General features: G+C 39.5%; 1 protein-coding gene across 1 annotated transcript in view; it reads right to left on the bottom strand.

Annotated features, from left to right (window-relative positions):
* Positions 1–619: 619 nt before the first annotated feature.
* The window catches only part of LOC112571003 (voltage-dependent calcium channel gamma-7 subunit-like), a 47,507-nt gene continuing 32,344 nt past the window's right edge, over positions 620–15,782 (bottom strand). Inside the window, exons 3-5 of the mRNA XM_025249783.1 lie at positions 12,621–12,710; positions 10,342–10,476; positions 620–2,528 (exon numbers count right to left, since the gene is read on the bottom strand). Of these exons, the coding sequence (XP_025105568.1) occupies positions 2,218–2,528; positions 10,342–10,476; positions 12,621–12,710 (536 nt within the window). The 3' untranslated portion in view covers positions 620–2,217. The remainder of the gene's footprint in view (positions 2,529–10,341; positions 10,477–12,620; positions 12,711–15,782) is intronic.

The raw sequence follows: 15,782 nt of genomic DNA, 5'->3' as shown, positions 1-15,782 counted from the left end.
TCTGTGTGTGTTTGAGTGTAAGTGTGTATGTGTGTGTGTTTGAGCGTGAGTATGAGAGTGTGTGTGTGTGTGAAGGAGAGAGAGAAAGAAAGAGAAAGTGTGTCACATCTGCTCATCAATCTCTGTACTCTCTTCAGGAAGTTCGTCTGATTGGTTCAGACGTTTCCCTGTGTGCAGACATCACTCTTGCTGCAGCTGCTGCTTGGGAAACTGGAGCTTCTGTGATCAGTGTAAGATTTCTTTCGTGCAAACGCATTTACTTACTCCATAACTCTGCCATCGCCTTCTTTGAAAAAAATAATTTTTCTGGGCATCAGTATGTTGAAAATATGTCTAAGAAATGTGCCCATCATTTAGAGATTTCTTTTAAATACCAGAAACACGCATCTTTAAAACAAGGTAGACAGGATGGTAAACGGACAGATATACAAACGCAAAGAAAGAAAATGAGAATTAAATGAAAGCTACAAAAATACATCTATAGAAATATATATATAGTGCAGAATCTCTAAATCATATTTTTAAGGTACACACGCAACAAAACCAGGCATAAAAAACTGTAAGCTTCTCAAGCACGCTCACACAAACTTCGATGCACAAAAGACTGCAGAAGCAATTCGAATGAAAACGAATATAATTCACCTAGCTTTGTGACCGACTGGCTACTCAAATATAGACACCCGGTCGAGGCAACGAGGCATTTTGGGGTCAACAGGACAAAAATAGATCTTGTGTCTTGTCCAGCACAAGCCCGCCTCCAGCTCATCTTGAGCACCAGGCTTGCTGTAAAGGCACTCCTTTCGAAATATCATATACAGCGAAAATTGGAAATACCACACATATTAATATACTATAAGTAGTAATAAGTCTATTTTACTTTTGTTTGTGTTTAAGCACTCAATGAATTCAGGATGCTGGGACGTTTCACATTGTTTTCTTCATCCTAAAGTCGGCAACTATGTTATAAACAATACTTAGTCCACAAACAACAACAACCATCAAGTGTTATTTGTGCCTACAGAAAGTTCTTTGCGATGTTGTTAACGCTTCCATGTCTGGCACTACATACGGGATCTCTCCAGGCTGCCAATATGGACGCCATGCATTCTTGGAAGGTGCGCCGGCGTCTGCGTGGGCTTTTACTGTTTTCTACACAGCTAGAATTTTTCAGGGTGTCAAGAGAGAGAAAGAGAGAGAAAGGATCACTTGAATGCAGTTCACAAAGGTGAAGGGATAATAATTAGTTTCTTTCTTTCGTGAACGGTGTAAATGAGAGCCGCCATTGATTAGAAGACTAGTCACGATCGTCTCCCTTGACCAGAAATGAAACTCTCCACAGAAATTAGTTTCAGCTACAAATCCAGCCTGACAAGACCGTCTGGGAAATCCAGCAATGCACGGGTGCTAAGATTGCAAAATCGTGATAAATAGAAATGCTACGAGAGATGCTATCCGAGCTCACTGGTGAGGGAGCTGCAAGGTCGTGGACACCGTCATGCTTTACCCGTGTTTGTTTAGCACAGTTGATCTAGTTTTAGGGAGAACACTACTTGCCTACGAGTAGCTAAGAGATGGAAGCCCTGGTGCTTACAAAAAGTAATAGCCAACAGGCTTAAAACATGAGTTTAGAGACATGTTACGCAGCCATCACTCAATGACTCTACAGTCGGCGTGTTGGTGTGTTGGGGCGAGGAGGAGTCTGCCCAACGGCCAATGAAAATATTCTTCCACTGTCCCATCTTCTGCCCCCTTCTTAAGAAACTAATACAGACAGTTTCCAAGAAGAGGAGCAAGCCACCGTGGTCGATGTCACGCAAACAATTCGTGCAGGTCGTTGAGAGTTTTCTCCTCTCCTTTTCCACAAAGAATAATGACAAGGGATCGGATACATTGTGGGTTTCCTGTAACTCCTCCTGCAAAAGGAATGTCAAAAAAACAACCTGCACACGTTACTTTGAGCAACTGTCATAGAAACTGCAGCAGTGGCTTGCAGCAGCTAAGAACAATTTAAACAACAAATAAGCAGTAACACTGGAAATGAAACCACACACGAAATTCACGTTGTGCCAAAGGCGACGGGCCAGACACGGCTCCAATTCTCAAAGACCGGATATATACAGAAATGGCGTCGCTAAACAGTTCGTCACGACGCAAAAAAGATGCTTATTCAGCTGTTTTTGGACGTTGGGAAGTCTCGCGCAGAATGTGCCAGTCACGTCACCAGACGTCTCCCCTACCCCTGGTGTCCAGGGCATCGGCCTCCAGCCTGAAGCTGCTGGTCTGAAGTTTGTCCTCCAGCCCCGGGATGATGCGCACCATGTCACTGACCCGCGAGTTGTGACGTAGGTACAGGGTGACGTTCAGCACGGCTGCCACCTCCGCCAGCACGAAGTCGCCGGCCGCCAGAAAGAAGGACCAACCGTAGTAGTACTGGAAGTCACGTGACTTGCCCTTGGTCTGCGTGCGGTACCCGACCTCATCGTTGATGGCAGAAATGTAGAGAATGATGCCAACGGCGATGCAGAGACCTGTACAGAAGAATTCAGACTAAAGCAAATTTCTGGAGGTGATACATATTTCTGGACCTAGAGACCAACTATTAAGGGTTCTGTACCTCTACCACCATTAATAATAACAACAATAATATTCTGATCCCTGTGTTGTCGATCAAGAATCCAAGACAAAATGCACTTTTGAGCATCCTTTCATATATGCATCAGATAGCGCTATCTAATGTGCGACAGCTGCGCTCAGAATAATCTCTTATGTTATTTCTAAAAGCAGATAGAATATTTATGTGTGCAAAAATAACCAGGATTTCTTTTATCCAACAAATGGGAAATCTTTTTAAATCTTTAGAGATTGGGGAATGGTGAGTTTATGTTTTGTGCTAGGTGCATCTAAAATAAGGGAAAGAGGGGAAGCTCATGCAAATCACACTGTTTGCCGATCTTTATCTAATTTTGAAGAAATATTCCTGCTGTCCTTGTTCAGGTCATGGGCTTTGTTTGGTTTGGGTACTCAACATGTTTATTTTTCGTGCTAATTTTCTCCGTCGATTTAACGGATCGCGCTAAACGAAGGAAAAAAAATTGCTATGCAAAACACATCGTGACAAAAATTAACGACGCACGGCAAACTTGTACAAAGTCGTAATTTGAGAGGGTAGACTATAAGATAGATAGAGGGAGAGTGAGAAGAGGGGTGGAAGAGGAAGGGAAGGAACGGAGGAGGAGGCAAGCGAGCGTGCGAGTCACGTGGAGGCTGGCACCACCCCAATTTCATCTTCCTCCTCCTTCACCTTAAGCATCTCTAGTTCCTTCCTTTCTTTCGTCGGCTTCGCGGGATTTTACTGTACTCCGACATTCTGTCAGCCGAGCTATGACCCGGGAGATGCCGTGTACCTAACTTCGTCTGGCGTAGAAAAAATAATTTTCTGTGTCATATCCAGTTTAGTTTTCCACGTGAGACTATAATTTTCAATCTTGTTATGTTCATGTCTGTTATCTAGGAAGACATTTCCTGATTTACAAACACGATATAATCCTCGTTACGTTACAGGGTAATTTTCTTTGAAATAATCAGAATACTGTGTGTTGTTTACCTCAGGATGCAGGTGCCTATGTTTATTTCATATCCATTTAGCTTCAAGCGTTTTCCTCAGTTTAAAAATTTCTGGGTCGGAGAAGAAATCGATGGGCTCATCGGTCGGAGGGAAGACAAACCACATGTTTCTCCTGTCACATTTTGGTGAGAATCTAATAGTAAACGCGGGACTTCCTGCAGCGTCGACAACTGCTACACTGCCGCCCTCCAACCACTCCCCTCTCTCCCCCCAACACACACTCGCACCTTCCCGGACCTTCTGCGTCCACAAATGAAGACATGTTTTAGGGAAAGTAATAGGGCCTGCTGAGATTTTTTCCCCTTGCAGGCACCGGGTACGAAGCCAGAGTAGCTTCTTTGGGTCAAGGAGTAATTTGCACTGTGCCAGAATTAATCTTCCTCTCGACATGTACCGCTGAGGACTACTCTGCACACACACACACCGCATGATAACAAGACAAGATGAAAGGAATGAAAGAAGCAAAGGAAATAAACTATTAAAATAAAGGAGAAAAGAAAAAATATAAAGAAAAAGAGAAACAAAGAAAAACAGAAAAAACAAAAGGAATTAGAAAAAGAAAAAGAAGAAAATAAAACAACAGAAAAATAAATAAGAAAAAAAAAAGAAACGAATGGAAAAAAAAAACCAATAGACATCGTACAAATCAGATCTTGCCCTCTGTGATATCCTTGCATGTCACACTAACATTAATGATAAATGGAAAGAGAATTCAACATGAACTTCATGAGCTGTTTTGCTTTCCAAGAATACTCATTGTAAGAATGCTAGTCCTAGTAGTGAAGCAGCCAACCCGTGGCTACCAGGTCTGATTGTGGCTGGATGCAACCCTGGATTTATACGTGAGATCGGAAAACAATGGCGAAGAAAAATTTCCCTTGGAGAAAATGCAAACCTCCTGAGAGAACATCGCGCGCTGAATATACCCGCCCATCGCCTTCGCCTCCATCACCGACGCCGAAGCAAATGTCAGATGTAATTCCAAAGATGGTTTGGAGTAAGAAATATCTATGTATTTTTTCATGACTTTCATTGGCTGGCTCTATCTTGCAGCAGGCGCTCAATTCTAACGCATGTATGATACTTCCTTTGAGTTCTGGCAACAACCAATCTGACCAAAGAACACGCGCTATCGTCCCTGATACCACGATTTCCTCCTCCCAACCCTACAAGAAAAAAGAAAATATGAGAATAAGTCCTAACTGTGCTCCGTCCAACGAAGCAAAGCTATACAGAGGATGTTACAGTATCTTAGATGAGACAAGTGATGCCTCCCGATAACTATCGACTTCAGCCTCCCCGGGCACGGGTGACTGTCATCAACATGCTAGTTGCCATGGTGACCCTTGAAAAAGTGCTGCATGCTTAACCCCAGGGCGTCTGCAAGTAAATGGACTCAACAGGTCTGGCCAACTGGGTACACACCTAAAGGCGGCTAGGGGAAAATTTAAATTCTGAAAAACATTTTCTCCTCTCACGTCCATGCTGGGCAGGTCACGAAGCACTGTTTGCTCAAGGGACGAGAAGTGGTGAGGTGTTAAATATCATGGTTGTGAGGGAGCATGATGAAGTGGCATGGTGGAGCATCACAGTGAGGTTTTGGGTTGGGACGGTCAATTAAGGTGACACGGTAACACCTGGACCTACTAGAGCACACATTTTTTGGGGGTGGGTTAAAACATGCATATTTGTACTTGAGATTCATGTACAATATTTCAGGTGGAGGCTGAACATCCCAAACACCGACGATGCTAGCGTTCGGATCAGAAAATCCATCTTAACGAGAGGTTAGCACTTGATTTCCCAGGTGGCAGGTTAAGGTCCAGCTCGCACTCCTTCCTGGCTGGAGTACCACGATATCTTCTGTTTGCGTGTCCGTGGTGGTCAGCTTCTGTGCTTGATTGTTGCAAATAATGTTTCTTCCTGGACTTTTTCAGATATTTTAATGTATGCTGTATCTGTAGTCTTCATATGTCATACAATATTTTGTTACACTGAAGTGATGGAAATTCATTTAAGGATAAGTTTGTTCTAGCTTTATTTTGGATCTCTCGTTCTCTAGTGTGGACCTCGCCATTCTTTATCATTATACTTATCTGGTCAAAGGTGCTGCCAACCCTTTGAAGTTCTCTCACTACAAATTGTTTCTTCACCGACGTAACACATCTACAGCGGCGTAGGAAGATGCTCAGCTTTGGGGGAAGGGGATGGAGGCAAACTCCATGCTGACAATGAACAGTGAACGACGTTCACATTCTTACCTCCTCAGTATCTTTTTAGAGGAGAAGCCCCCCCCCCCTTGTCCCTCTTGTCCTAAGCCACTGATCTACATCTATTTATAGTGTTCTTCGTCTTCTTTGCCCTCTTCTTAATTATTATTGTTATTATTGCCTCTACAGAGGGTATCATGTTTGCTCCTGACACATCATTCTTCGTTCTCCTAAAACTCATTTTGTTAACAGAATTTCTGTTGTAAAACAAGAATGTTTGGGAAGGTCACACCAAGCATTATTCAATTGTTATTGAGGTCTAAATTTTTTCCCCCGTGAGTAAAATTAATAATAGCAATTGCAGAAACAAAATAAATTAATAAAATGACATCAAGCAACCTCCGGCCAAGACCAGAAAGACAAGGACAAATTTTTATATTTTACACTTGATATTACCGCATCTTTTTTGCTCGAATAAAATCCGTTTATTTACAGCAACATATTTTAGTAAATATTGTTTTGCACAGGCCTGTCAGAGGTGCACTGTAAATAAACAAGATATATAGAAGGATGTGTCAGTTTACAGAGGAAGTTTATGAGAGACAATGTACATGGTGCATATATCATGAAGATATCGTACTCCAGAGACTGCTGAACTCTGTTTCCCTGATAACCAGTCTTTTCTGAATATAAGAGCATTGCTTCTTGGCTCTAACTTTTCTTGGACTCTGGGTCGTCGTCTGCTGGATTCTGACATCTCTGACACTCCCTGATACAGCTTTCTTTTTTGCTGCATTCAATCTTGGATGAAATTTTATTTGTAAGCCGAATTAGTTTATGTAAGCCTTTTTTCATCTGTTAAATAGATTTGTCATCTTGTTTAAACTTTTGTTGTTTATATGGCTGTTTGTGTGAGTGAAAGAGAAAGATATCGTTTTTCTTTAAAGTTCACCGATATTTGTCAAAGTATATTTTTAAAACTTCTTCAAAGTTACCTTAGTTCTTTATGGCGTCGTGTAAAACAGTACATGATTTATTTGTACACTAGGAAAACAATATTTTTGCTTTTTCCTTCTAGCAATCTGTTAAAAGTTTGCAGACTTCCTAGGGCTAATGTTTGATGTACTTTGTTTAAACCTTGCAGACAGGTGCACATTGGCTAAATCGTCAGACTAAGAACTAGGAAGGGATGGAAATTACTAAAAAGGTCATTGATGAGATAATTATGTTAATCAAATTTGTCTTATGTACTTAGTCGTTATTAAAGTTTGTAATCACATTGTATTTGAATACTTCATTTGATGAAAGAGAAGCTGTTGAAGAAACCCCTAAAAATGGATGCTCCTTAAGAAAAAAAATGTATATCGTGATTTATTGAAACACAATTGGATGCGCAGGCTCAACGAAACTAAGTAAAGAAAACATCCCTTGTAACATCCGTCAATTGGTTCATGGCACAAGACATCAATCATCATATCCTTCATTTCTGGAGACAAGGACGGTATTGGACAAAGAAAGAAGTGGACGACAAAAAATATCGGAGGAAAATGTCGATCGTCTAAGACAATCCTTTGCTCTTTCTCATTCAAAATCTATTTGTCCTGATGCCAGACAATTAAAGTTACAAGTTGAACAGTGCACAAGGTCCTACACAAGAAACTGCGATTGTACTCTTACAAAGCGCAACTCTTACAGAGATTCGAACCCACGGATAAACCAAGACGAAAAGAGTTTACAGTTAACATGCTAGCATGAATGTTTGAGGATGTACCTTCTTGATGTGATTCGTGCAACTACTGGTAATAAAATACGTGAAAATAATAACAACAACAAATTTAATATCTATTTCTCCTTTTGCAAAATTTTTCACTGATTTGACTATTCATTTGTTTTCTTTAAATAAAATCTTGAAATTGTAAAGAGACTTTGTGCACACCAAATTGAGTCACGCAAATGTTCATTGTCCAAAGATGTCATATGACTAAATCAGTTTATAGAAGCCGAGAACTTGGGAAGACATGGTCAAAAGCATATCGAAATGCAGTGCCATTCAGACCCCTGTATTACCCCCTTACAAAAAATTAAAAATCTTTTGTGTTCCCTCCAAAGCAACATTGTTTCTAAATAATTTCTGAATAAAGTGATCGCTTTCCTCCTGATTTAAAGAATTCTCTCAATGTTAGTAACACCAGCAGGTTACTCGTCAAAAACATTCCAGTTGTCGTTAGGCTCGTCCTATACATGATTCAGGTGTCACTACGGAGCGGAGTCACATTCATCTTTAATAGAATCGGAAATGAATAATCTCTTTAATCTCTAAATAAATTCTACAGCAGATCACTTGCAAGAAAACGAGAACTCGGAGAAAAAAACAAACAAACAAACAAAAAACGAAAAACAAAATTAACACATGGCCTCTCATTTACTCCTTTAACAGATTTCTGTACCGACAATATTTTTATCTCACCCGCAGCAAGCTTGCTTTACATAATCCCCCAACAAGAATGGCGAACGTTGGCCATCAGTGGCTGTCATTCGAGACGAAAACTTTGGAAGACATGAGGAGGCCTCTAGCGAAGAAAAGAGGAGATAAAAGAAATGAGGGAAGGGGGATGAATCTTAGGGTTGCTGCTTTTTTGTTCCATTCCTTCAGAAAATGCTGCAAGCAAACTGCATATGCGATTGCAGCCACTTCCATTTCCTATTTTTGTGTGCATAATACGCAAAAACACAACAGCAGCGCACTGGGGCCTCTTATCACAGAAGTGGCTAAGCTAACAGCGACGTCATTAGCTAACAAAAGACGAACTATGGTGAATATTATGACTTTTTTATTTTCATACTTTTTCCTCTTTCTTTATTTCTGTCTCTCTAATCAGCAATCTATCGTTGCGTTGTCCTACTTCCATCTGTCTTTCCCCTTATCTGTCTATCTCTGCTCATCCTTTTCTTTCTCAGTTATCTGAAATTACGCCACGAAAGTGCAACTGTCAACTGAGAAAAGGGAAAGAAAAGAAACGGTACCGGGTTGAGTGACTAAGCTAGGATAGGGAAGGAAAGAGAGAGAGAGAAGGGTTATGTAGCATCATTCAATCAAGAAGACATCTCAGAAAAGTTCTACAACTTTCTTGTCATTTTTCTTTTCATTTTTTTGTGACGAAGGTCCCTAGTGAAACCATCCGCATCAGTTACGGTTATCGAAAGACATTTTCGCGCGAAAGCAGAGACATCTCAATTATGCAAGGCACCAGAAGAAAACCATCACGGACTTCATTCACGATTTGCATTACGATACGATTATTCGCCCTGGCAAAAGGACTCACGAACTTCAGTAAAAAGCGTGTGACAAGGAACGAGGTTTGTCACAGCTTTTATTGGTAAAAAGGACGGTAACATGGCGAGCACTCAATGAAACCATTCCAGTGAAAAACTCGTACATCTAGAAGACTTGTGTCGTTGCCTTATTTCGGTCTGTTGTGTTTTGGTTTTCTTTTGGGGAGAGAGATTTTTAATCGCAGCTTTCGTGTATCCTGAGATGTCTGCTCTTAGGATTAGCAATTTTTAGTTAAAGTTCTTTCAAGTAATCTGCGGAATGTTGAAGCGCTTGCAAATGAACACCGCAATGTTTTTAAATGGTTGCGTCAGCAAACATTAAATCAAGAGATGATTTGACTTACAGGAAAAAAGGGGGAAAACATCTGGGGTCGTCTTAGCTTTATATTTATTATGATTTGCACTTAACGAAGTTCGTAAAATGAGGTACGTCGGCATGCCTAATATCAAATAATATCTCAGTTCCTGTTTACTGTTCTTTCTTCCCCGGATACAATTTTTGGAGTTTTATGAAAAGATACTAAATTGTACACGACTGTGAGATAAAAGTACATTTGCATAAGCAAAGAAATATTTATATAAAAAGGGTTGAGTGTAATAAGTAATACATATAACACTTTTTTCATATTCAAATTGCTTTTTTCTTATGTGATTTGATGTAAAATGGGAAAAACTAAAAGAGAAGGGATAACAGGATAGTGAATGATTCATGGTAAGCAAACAACCACAAAAAAACACTGCTGTGTACCTTAGTGTATAAATGTTACCAGCACTTTTACAATACTTGCCACAACTGACGCTTCTACAAAACCCACATCGCGAGAAAATTATTTACAAACATTACGCGTAACTGTATCTTACGTATTTTCATTCCCTGATTATGTTGCAAGAGGAAACATAGCAGTGCCTTTACAATTAGTACTTTTTGTGCTTAGAGTTAATCTTTCGTTCTTGATAAAATTTAATTTAGACAGACCGTAATTGCACTCTTCGTCCTCCCGCACTCAGAACGGTAGCAATAGGCTGTGGCGGAGGGACAATACAACATTGTATTTTAGTGAAATTCTTTGGGATGTAAATTAAAAAATACGAAAATAATCTTTTTAAAGGATTCTAGCATCTTTAGAAAGAAAAGAGAGATAGAAGTAAAAAAGGAAAAATAAGAAAGAATACCAGTGAGTACGTAGAGAATGGCAGCTATGACAGTCTTGCCGCTGTGCCGGACGCTGCCCACAATGCTCATGACCACTGCTGTTAGAGTGAGGACAAGGCCGGTCACCATCAGGGGAGACGACACCCGAATGGAGCCTGCACACCAAGGGACAGAACTCAGGATGAAAACTGTTTTCAGCATCTGAAGAAAAAAATTTTGTTTCTCGGACACAACAACAATTAAATAAATATCATAGTATATTCCTACTGCGCAACCGGTTGTTTTGAAAGTCCTGTCAGCAAAAATCTGAAGGACATCACGCTTTCTATAGATATGTGATTATCAATCTCTAGGAAACGCTAGATTTCCAAATACTTTAAAATAGTGCAACGGGCTGATTGGCAAGTCCACAGACTGTGCATAACAGGTTTTTTTTTTAATAAACCATGCGAAATGCTAAAACTGAATTATTATAATGTATTAGCATATACGAAATATGATATTATGATAATTTATTAGTTTTTGCAAGTTTTGAACTTCATAGATTAAAACAAATTTTTACAAGTATCATTCATTCTTTATCTGTCTCTTTCCAAAATCTCATGTTAGAATCGTGATGTTCAAAAGGCTGTAGAGCAGCGTTATTTTTTCAGACTTGGAGAATTAATATTTTGAACCATACCAAGTCTCATGAAAATAAACTTGAGTTCGAGGTTTAATTTTAAGCCGGATACCACGATTCTACAATGTTACGAAAGAATCCCAGACTCTAGAAAATGTTCTCATACAATGCTACCACCAGGTAAGTCAACTTCTCAATGTCGAGTGTGCAGAACTGAGGGGAGAAGCGGTCAGCACGTCTACAAATAAACCTTTAAACCCAACACATTGTCCAGAATTTGTGACTGTTTTGGAAGAAAAATTTATACGAAAGCATTTAAAACCAAAAATGCTCAATTCCAGCACACTTTTCTCACTTTTCACGTGTCTAAGTGTCAGAGTGTTAAAACATGTTCAAATAAGAACACAGTAGTCCAATTTATATGCATACATGGAAATGAATTCAAATCAATTGTCAATTCAAAATGAATTGTCATCATTAGAACGTGCTGTCATATTTCAACACTCTAGAGTATATTCAGGTTCGTAAAACTGTGCCATTAAGTAACAAAAAAGTGTTCAAAAATGGAACATTTGATATGGAGTGAAACATTAAGAGACACAGTCACATATGTCACAATGTGACCAATTAAGAAAGCCTCTTAGCTCGAGGAAGCCTTGGTGCGATGACACGTGCTAAAAGCTGGGAATCATGTGCTGTGCATACAAATGTTTGGAGGAGAGAAGCTCAGGAGGATGAGGAGAAACTGGGGGCCTGCGCGTCTGAATAGTCCTACAGGACGCTGAGGGATTTTCTTCTGTTCAAGTTCTCGCAAGTCATCAATCCTTTTTTTTTTTTTTAGATTTCCACACCACTAGAGCATTCAAGAGCGCGTTTTCAGTTTCCATCATCAAATGTCGAATAAAGTGAAGTTAAAGACTGTTTACTAAATAAATCAACTAAAATAAATTGTAATTAGCTTTAAAAGCTATCTAAAAAAAATTCAATGCCAAACGAATACAGGCAAATACTTTATAGATTGTTTCCACTTGTGTCTAAATGGGCATCACGTTTGAGTAATTTCAAAATTAACTTTGGAAGGCAGCGTTATATTGGCTTATAAGCCAATGGACCCATGGGGGGAGGGTATGAATGGAAAACAGGATGAAGGGCCTGTACTGTAGCAGCTGGCGTTGAAGGCTTCCTCGTAATTTTTGAACTTGCGTTAAGCTTAGCGTCTGGGTAATCATGCTTTCAATTCAAGCAGCTCCGCCTGTGAACAAACTATTAGCAAGTAAATAGCTTTTAGTGGGGATGGCGAGAGTACGAAAATTAACATTTGTTAACTAGGTCATGGTCCTCTTGAACCACTAATCTAAACCTACTGGATAGACTCTGTTCGTGCGTTGTAACGTACGAAAGCAAGACGAAAGTTAAAACAGTTTCAGAAAACAAAAAGCCTGAACTGCTGACAGTTTGTAAAATATACAACAACGCAATGACATTGTATTCAAATTAAGAGACAATATCGCTTTACTGCGAGTAGTTTCGAACAAAGCCACCCAGGGTCTATCCATTAAGTTTGGATGAGTGATTGCCTCAGTCTGGCAACACGCATACACGAGTGTAACACACGTAAAGACAGGAAGATGTGGACAAACACTTGTGCAAAGGTGCAGGTGAAGCACAATAGCTGACCTACTATTGTCATGCACGTGGGCGCGCCCTCCAGCCTCCCAGATCCCTTCTGCTGGTAGTCGATGGCGATACACTGGTCCGGGAACGTCCCTGTAACATAAACAGAAAAGTAACCTGATATACTGCGCTTTCAACCCTGGACAACCTGCTTTTAAACACTATTTGATGTTCCCTCAAAGCAGATTTGACGAGATAAATATCGTATTTACACTTTAATTCGGCAGGGACGGTTTAGTCATGTCTTGACTTGTCTGATTTGACCACAGATCTCAAACTAATGAATAGATCTGTTTCTGCCGAATAGTCGCCATCTTTTGTTCTGTCTATTGTAGTTTCGCATTTTTCAAGGTTGAATAGTTCTTGTATTTTTTTGTCTTTGTTTTGAACGATTTTTGTTCTTTGGTTCAAAACCAAGTCGAAGGGCATTAGTCTTCGCATGTTCCATGGTGATTTATTTGACATTACGAGAACAAAGATGGCGAGTTAGTCGCCTCAGCAAGTTCTGTAACCGCGTCCACAAGATCTATTCAACAGCTTTAGATCAGTGCGTGCTACAGATAATAATGCAGGGGCCATTAAAAGAGACCGCTAAAATGAAAATTGGAAAAAAGTCTAGAACATTTCCAGGGCTCGTAATGACGGAAAACTAAAGAATTGAACGACGGGTTTCAAAAACAAATGAAAAAAAAAAATCCAACTAACGATCTATTTCGCTGGCTCCCCGCCATAAAAAGAGAACAAATGTTATTTCCACCGACACAACTGCAATAGGAAACAAATGCTTGTCACCCGGGACCAATTTTAAAAGCCAGAACAAATCAACAGTATTGTTGTGGGCACACTCTGCAGACTTCGTACGATCTCCTGAGAGATATACAAGGTTCCAAAGTGTGGGCTGACCCAGCCTGTGTGCCAACATTTCGGGGTACCCCATCCCAACACGATTAAATTGGTAAAGGCCTGGTCCAGCCAACTTCCATATTTTCTGGCAACCCGATTTCATTACGATTAAATTTTAGGATTTATTTGAGGTATGTTCATCCCCTGAAGGTTTTATGTGAAAATTCTGTTATAGCGAGTTGAAAATATAGCTTACGTGTCAGAAAATAATAAAATAAATATAAAAATAACATTAATATTATTTCTAACGGTCATCAGATACGCAGTCAGGTTGATTTCATTTTAAAAGGCAATATTTGAAAGTAGTTTTTAGCCAATATGCCTGTCATATGTCCTCTCTCAGCTGGGCTGAAAAATATGCTGAAAATAGAAAAAAACTGCGAAAACTTTTTAGAATTACAAAACACGCATTTCAACTTAAAAATGTTTATGATGGGATCCAATCAGAAAACATAAAAGTAAATATTTATTTAGGACCAAATCAGAACAAGTTTAGCTGCACAAACTAGTCAGTCAGTTCGGTGAATGTTAGAGCCAAGCATAGCTTAATATTTCTAACCTGTGCTTGAATAGAAAGTCTTCATCTAAAATAGACGAATTAGGAATAGAACAAACAAACAATGATCTACTGATGCAGATGTTCTTTCCATTTGATGGTCTCGAGGGCCAAAACATTGGCAACAACACAGTTACAGCGAAATGATCTTCAAAACCTTGACCAGCTCGCTGGTAGTCTTTTGCTTCCGTTAAAAATCCAATAATGGAAATAAGGTTTTCGTTTCAGAAATAAAAACCGCAAGGCATCTGCAAAATAATACATACATTATTTCCTTTCTTGTTGGTTCCTTATTTTTTTATTCTTTCTTCTCTCATTCTCATGAATACAACATTATTTCTAGGCTTCTTTGATGCGTCTTCCCTGGGCAATGCCAGGAATGGTGCCAGTAAAAATACAATGTATCCAGTCGCTCGGTGAGGGTCGTTGAAGCAGTCTGGGACGCACACTTGACTCCAGAAGCAGATGGCTCACCTAATCTTCTAAGTATCTAGGTACATAAGGCATCAACTAGAGATCTCAATTTTTGTCTGTCAGCAGCTTATTTAGTCCCGTTGCTCCAGGTCAGTTTCGACTCTTGGATGACTGATCTTCTCCAGATGTCTTCAGGTTGTGTTCATTGTCTCTTATCATAAGCTGTCCAGGAAATAGCTAATTGCGTCTGTTTTCATTCTGCACATATGCCCTAGCAATCTCCATAAATTTTTTTGTGTATGTTTGGATTATGGTTGCCATACCTGTATAACTGGTTGTTATGAAGATTTCCTTGTTGGTGATTATGCTTGGCTAGAATATCTTGATGATTTTCCTGATAAGCTTGATTTGGAAGATTTCTGGTTTTTGCCTGAAGTTTTTTAATATAACAATATTCAGTCCCATAGAATAAGTCCAAAGAACATTGCTTCTGTAAATAATTTTGTATTACTGCTTAGAACTTAGAACTTTGAATTTCTTTTAGAGCGGCAAAGCTTGATTTGCTTTGATGTCTTCTCCGTGGCCTTTTCTGTATCTCCGTCACAGACTGTCGATAAATGGAAATTTAAAAGCGTTGTCCACATCCTTGTTGTATACTTTGGTGGGTTCTTTTGTTTTGATGTTTTATATCATTTCTTTTGCCTATATTACTCATTTTCAATCCGACTTTAATGCAGTGTCTGTGCGTCCTTGTGATGGCTGGAAATCGCCACCCTCACGTAAAGCTGGTCCTGAGAAAATTGAGGTCTCTAACACCTCCCCCCATCCCAACAACCTGAAAAGGTTAGGGGATGACCTTACCTTTTACCTTATTACATTTAATATTTTGTGCTATTCCTTAGTGACCTATGATTTTCCACAATGACAAACAATATACGATGTCGAATACTCTCTTAAAGCCAATGAACATGGCATAGACAGTGCTGCTCCATTCTGTGCTTTCTTCTATCATCTGCATGAAGGCAAAGATTTGATCACTGCCTAACTTTTCTTTTCTAAAGTTTGTTGTTGCCAATGGCGTCATAAAGAAGAGAAGGGGGTGATTTCAAACTGATTCCACTTCACATTTTGTTTGCATGTGATAACAGGGTAATACATCGCTAATTATTGCCGTCCTCTATTTCGCTCTTTGAAGTTTTAAGATTATACTTTTCTGCTGGTGTTTGTTCCTATCTCATATTTTTCTGGATGGTATTACAGATCAGCTTCGAAATTTAGCCATCTTTAACATT

Source organism: Pomacea canaliculata, linkage group LG1 (assembly GCF_003073045.1).
Source record: "Pomacea canaliculata isolate SZHN2017 linkage group LG1, ASM307304v1, whole genome shotgun sequence".
NCBI classification, from domain to species: domain Eukaryota; kingdom Metazoa; phylum Mollusca; class Gastropoda; order Architaenioglossa; family Ampullariidae; genus Pomacea; species Pomacea canaliculata.
The sequence above is the reverse complement of the archived record's forward strand: the minus strand, read 5'-3'. Positions and strand labels throughout refer to the sequence as shown.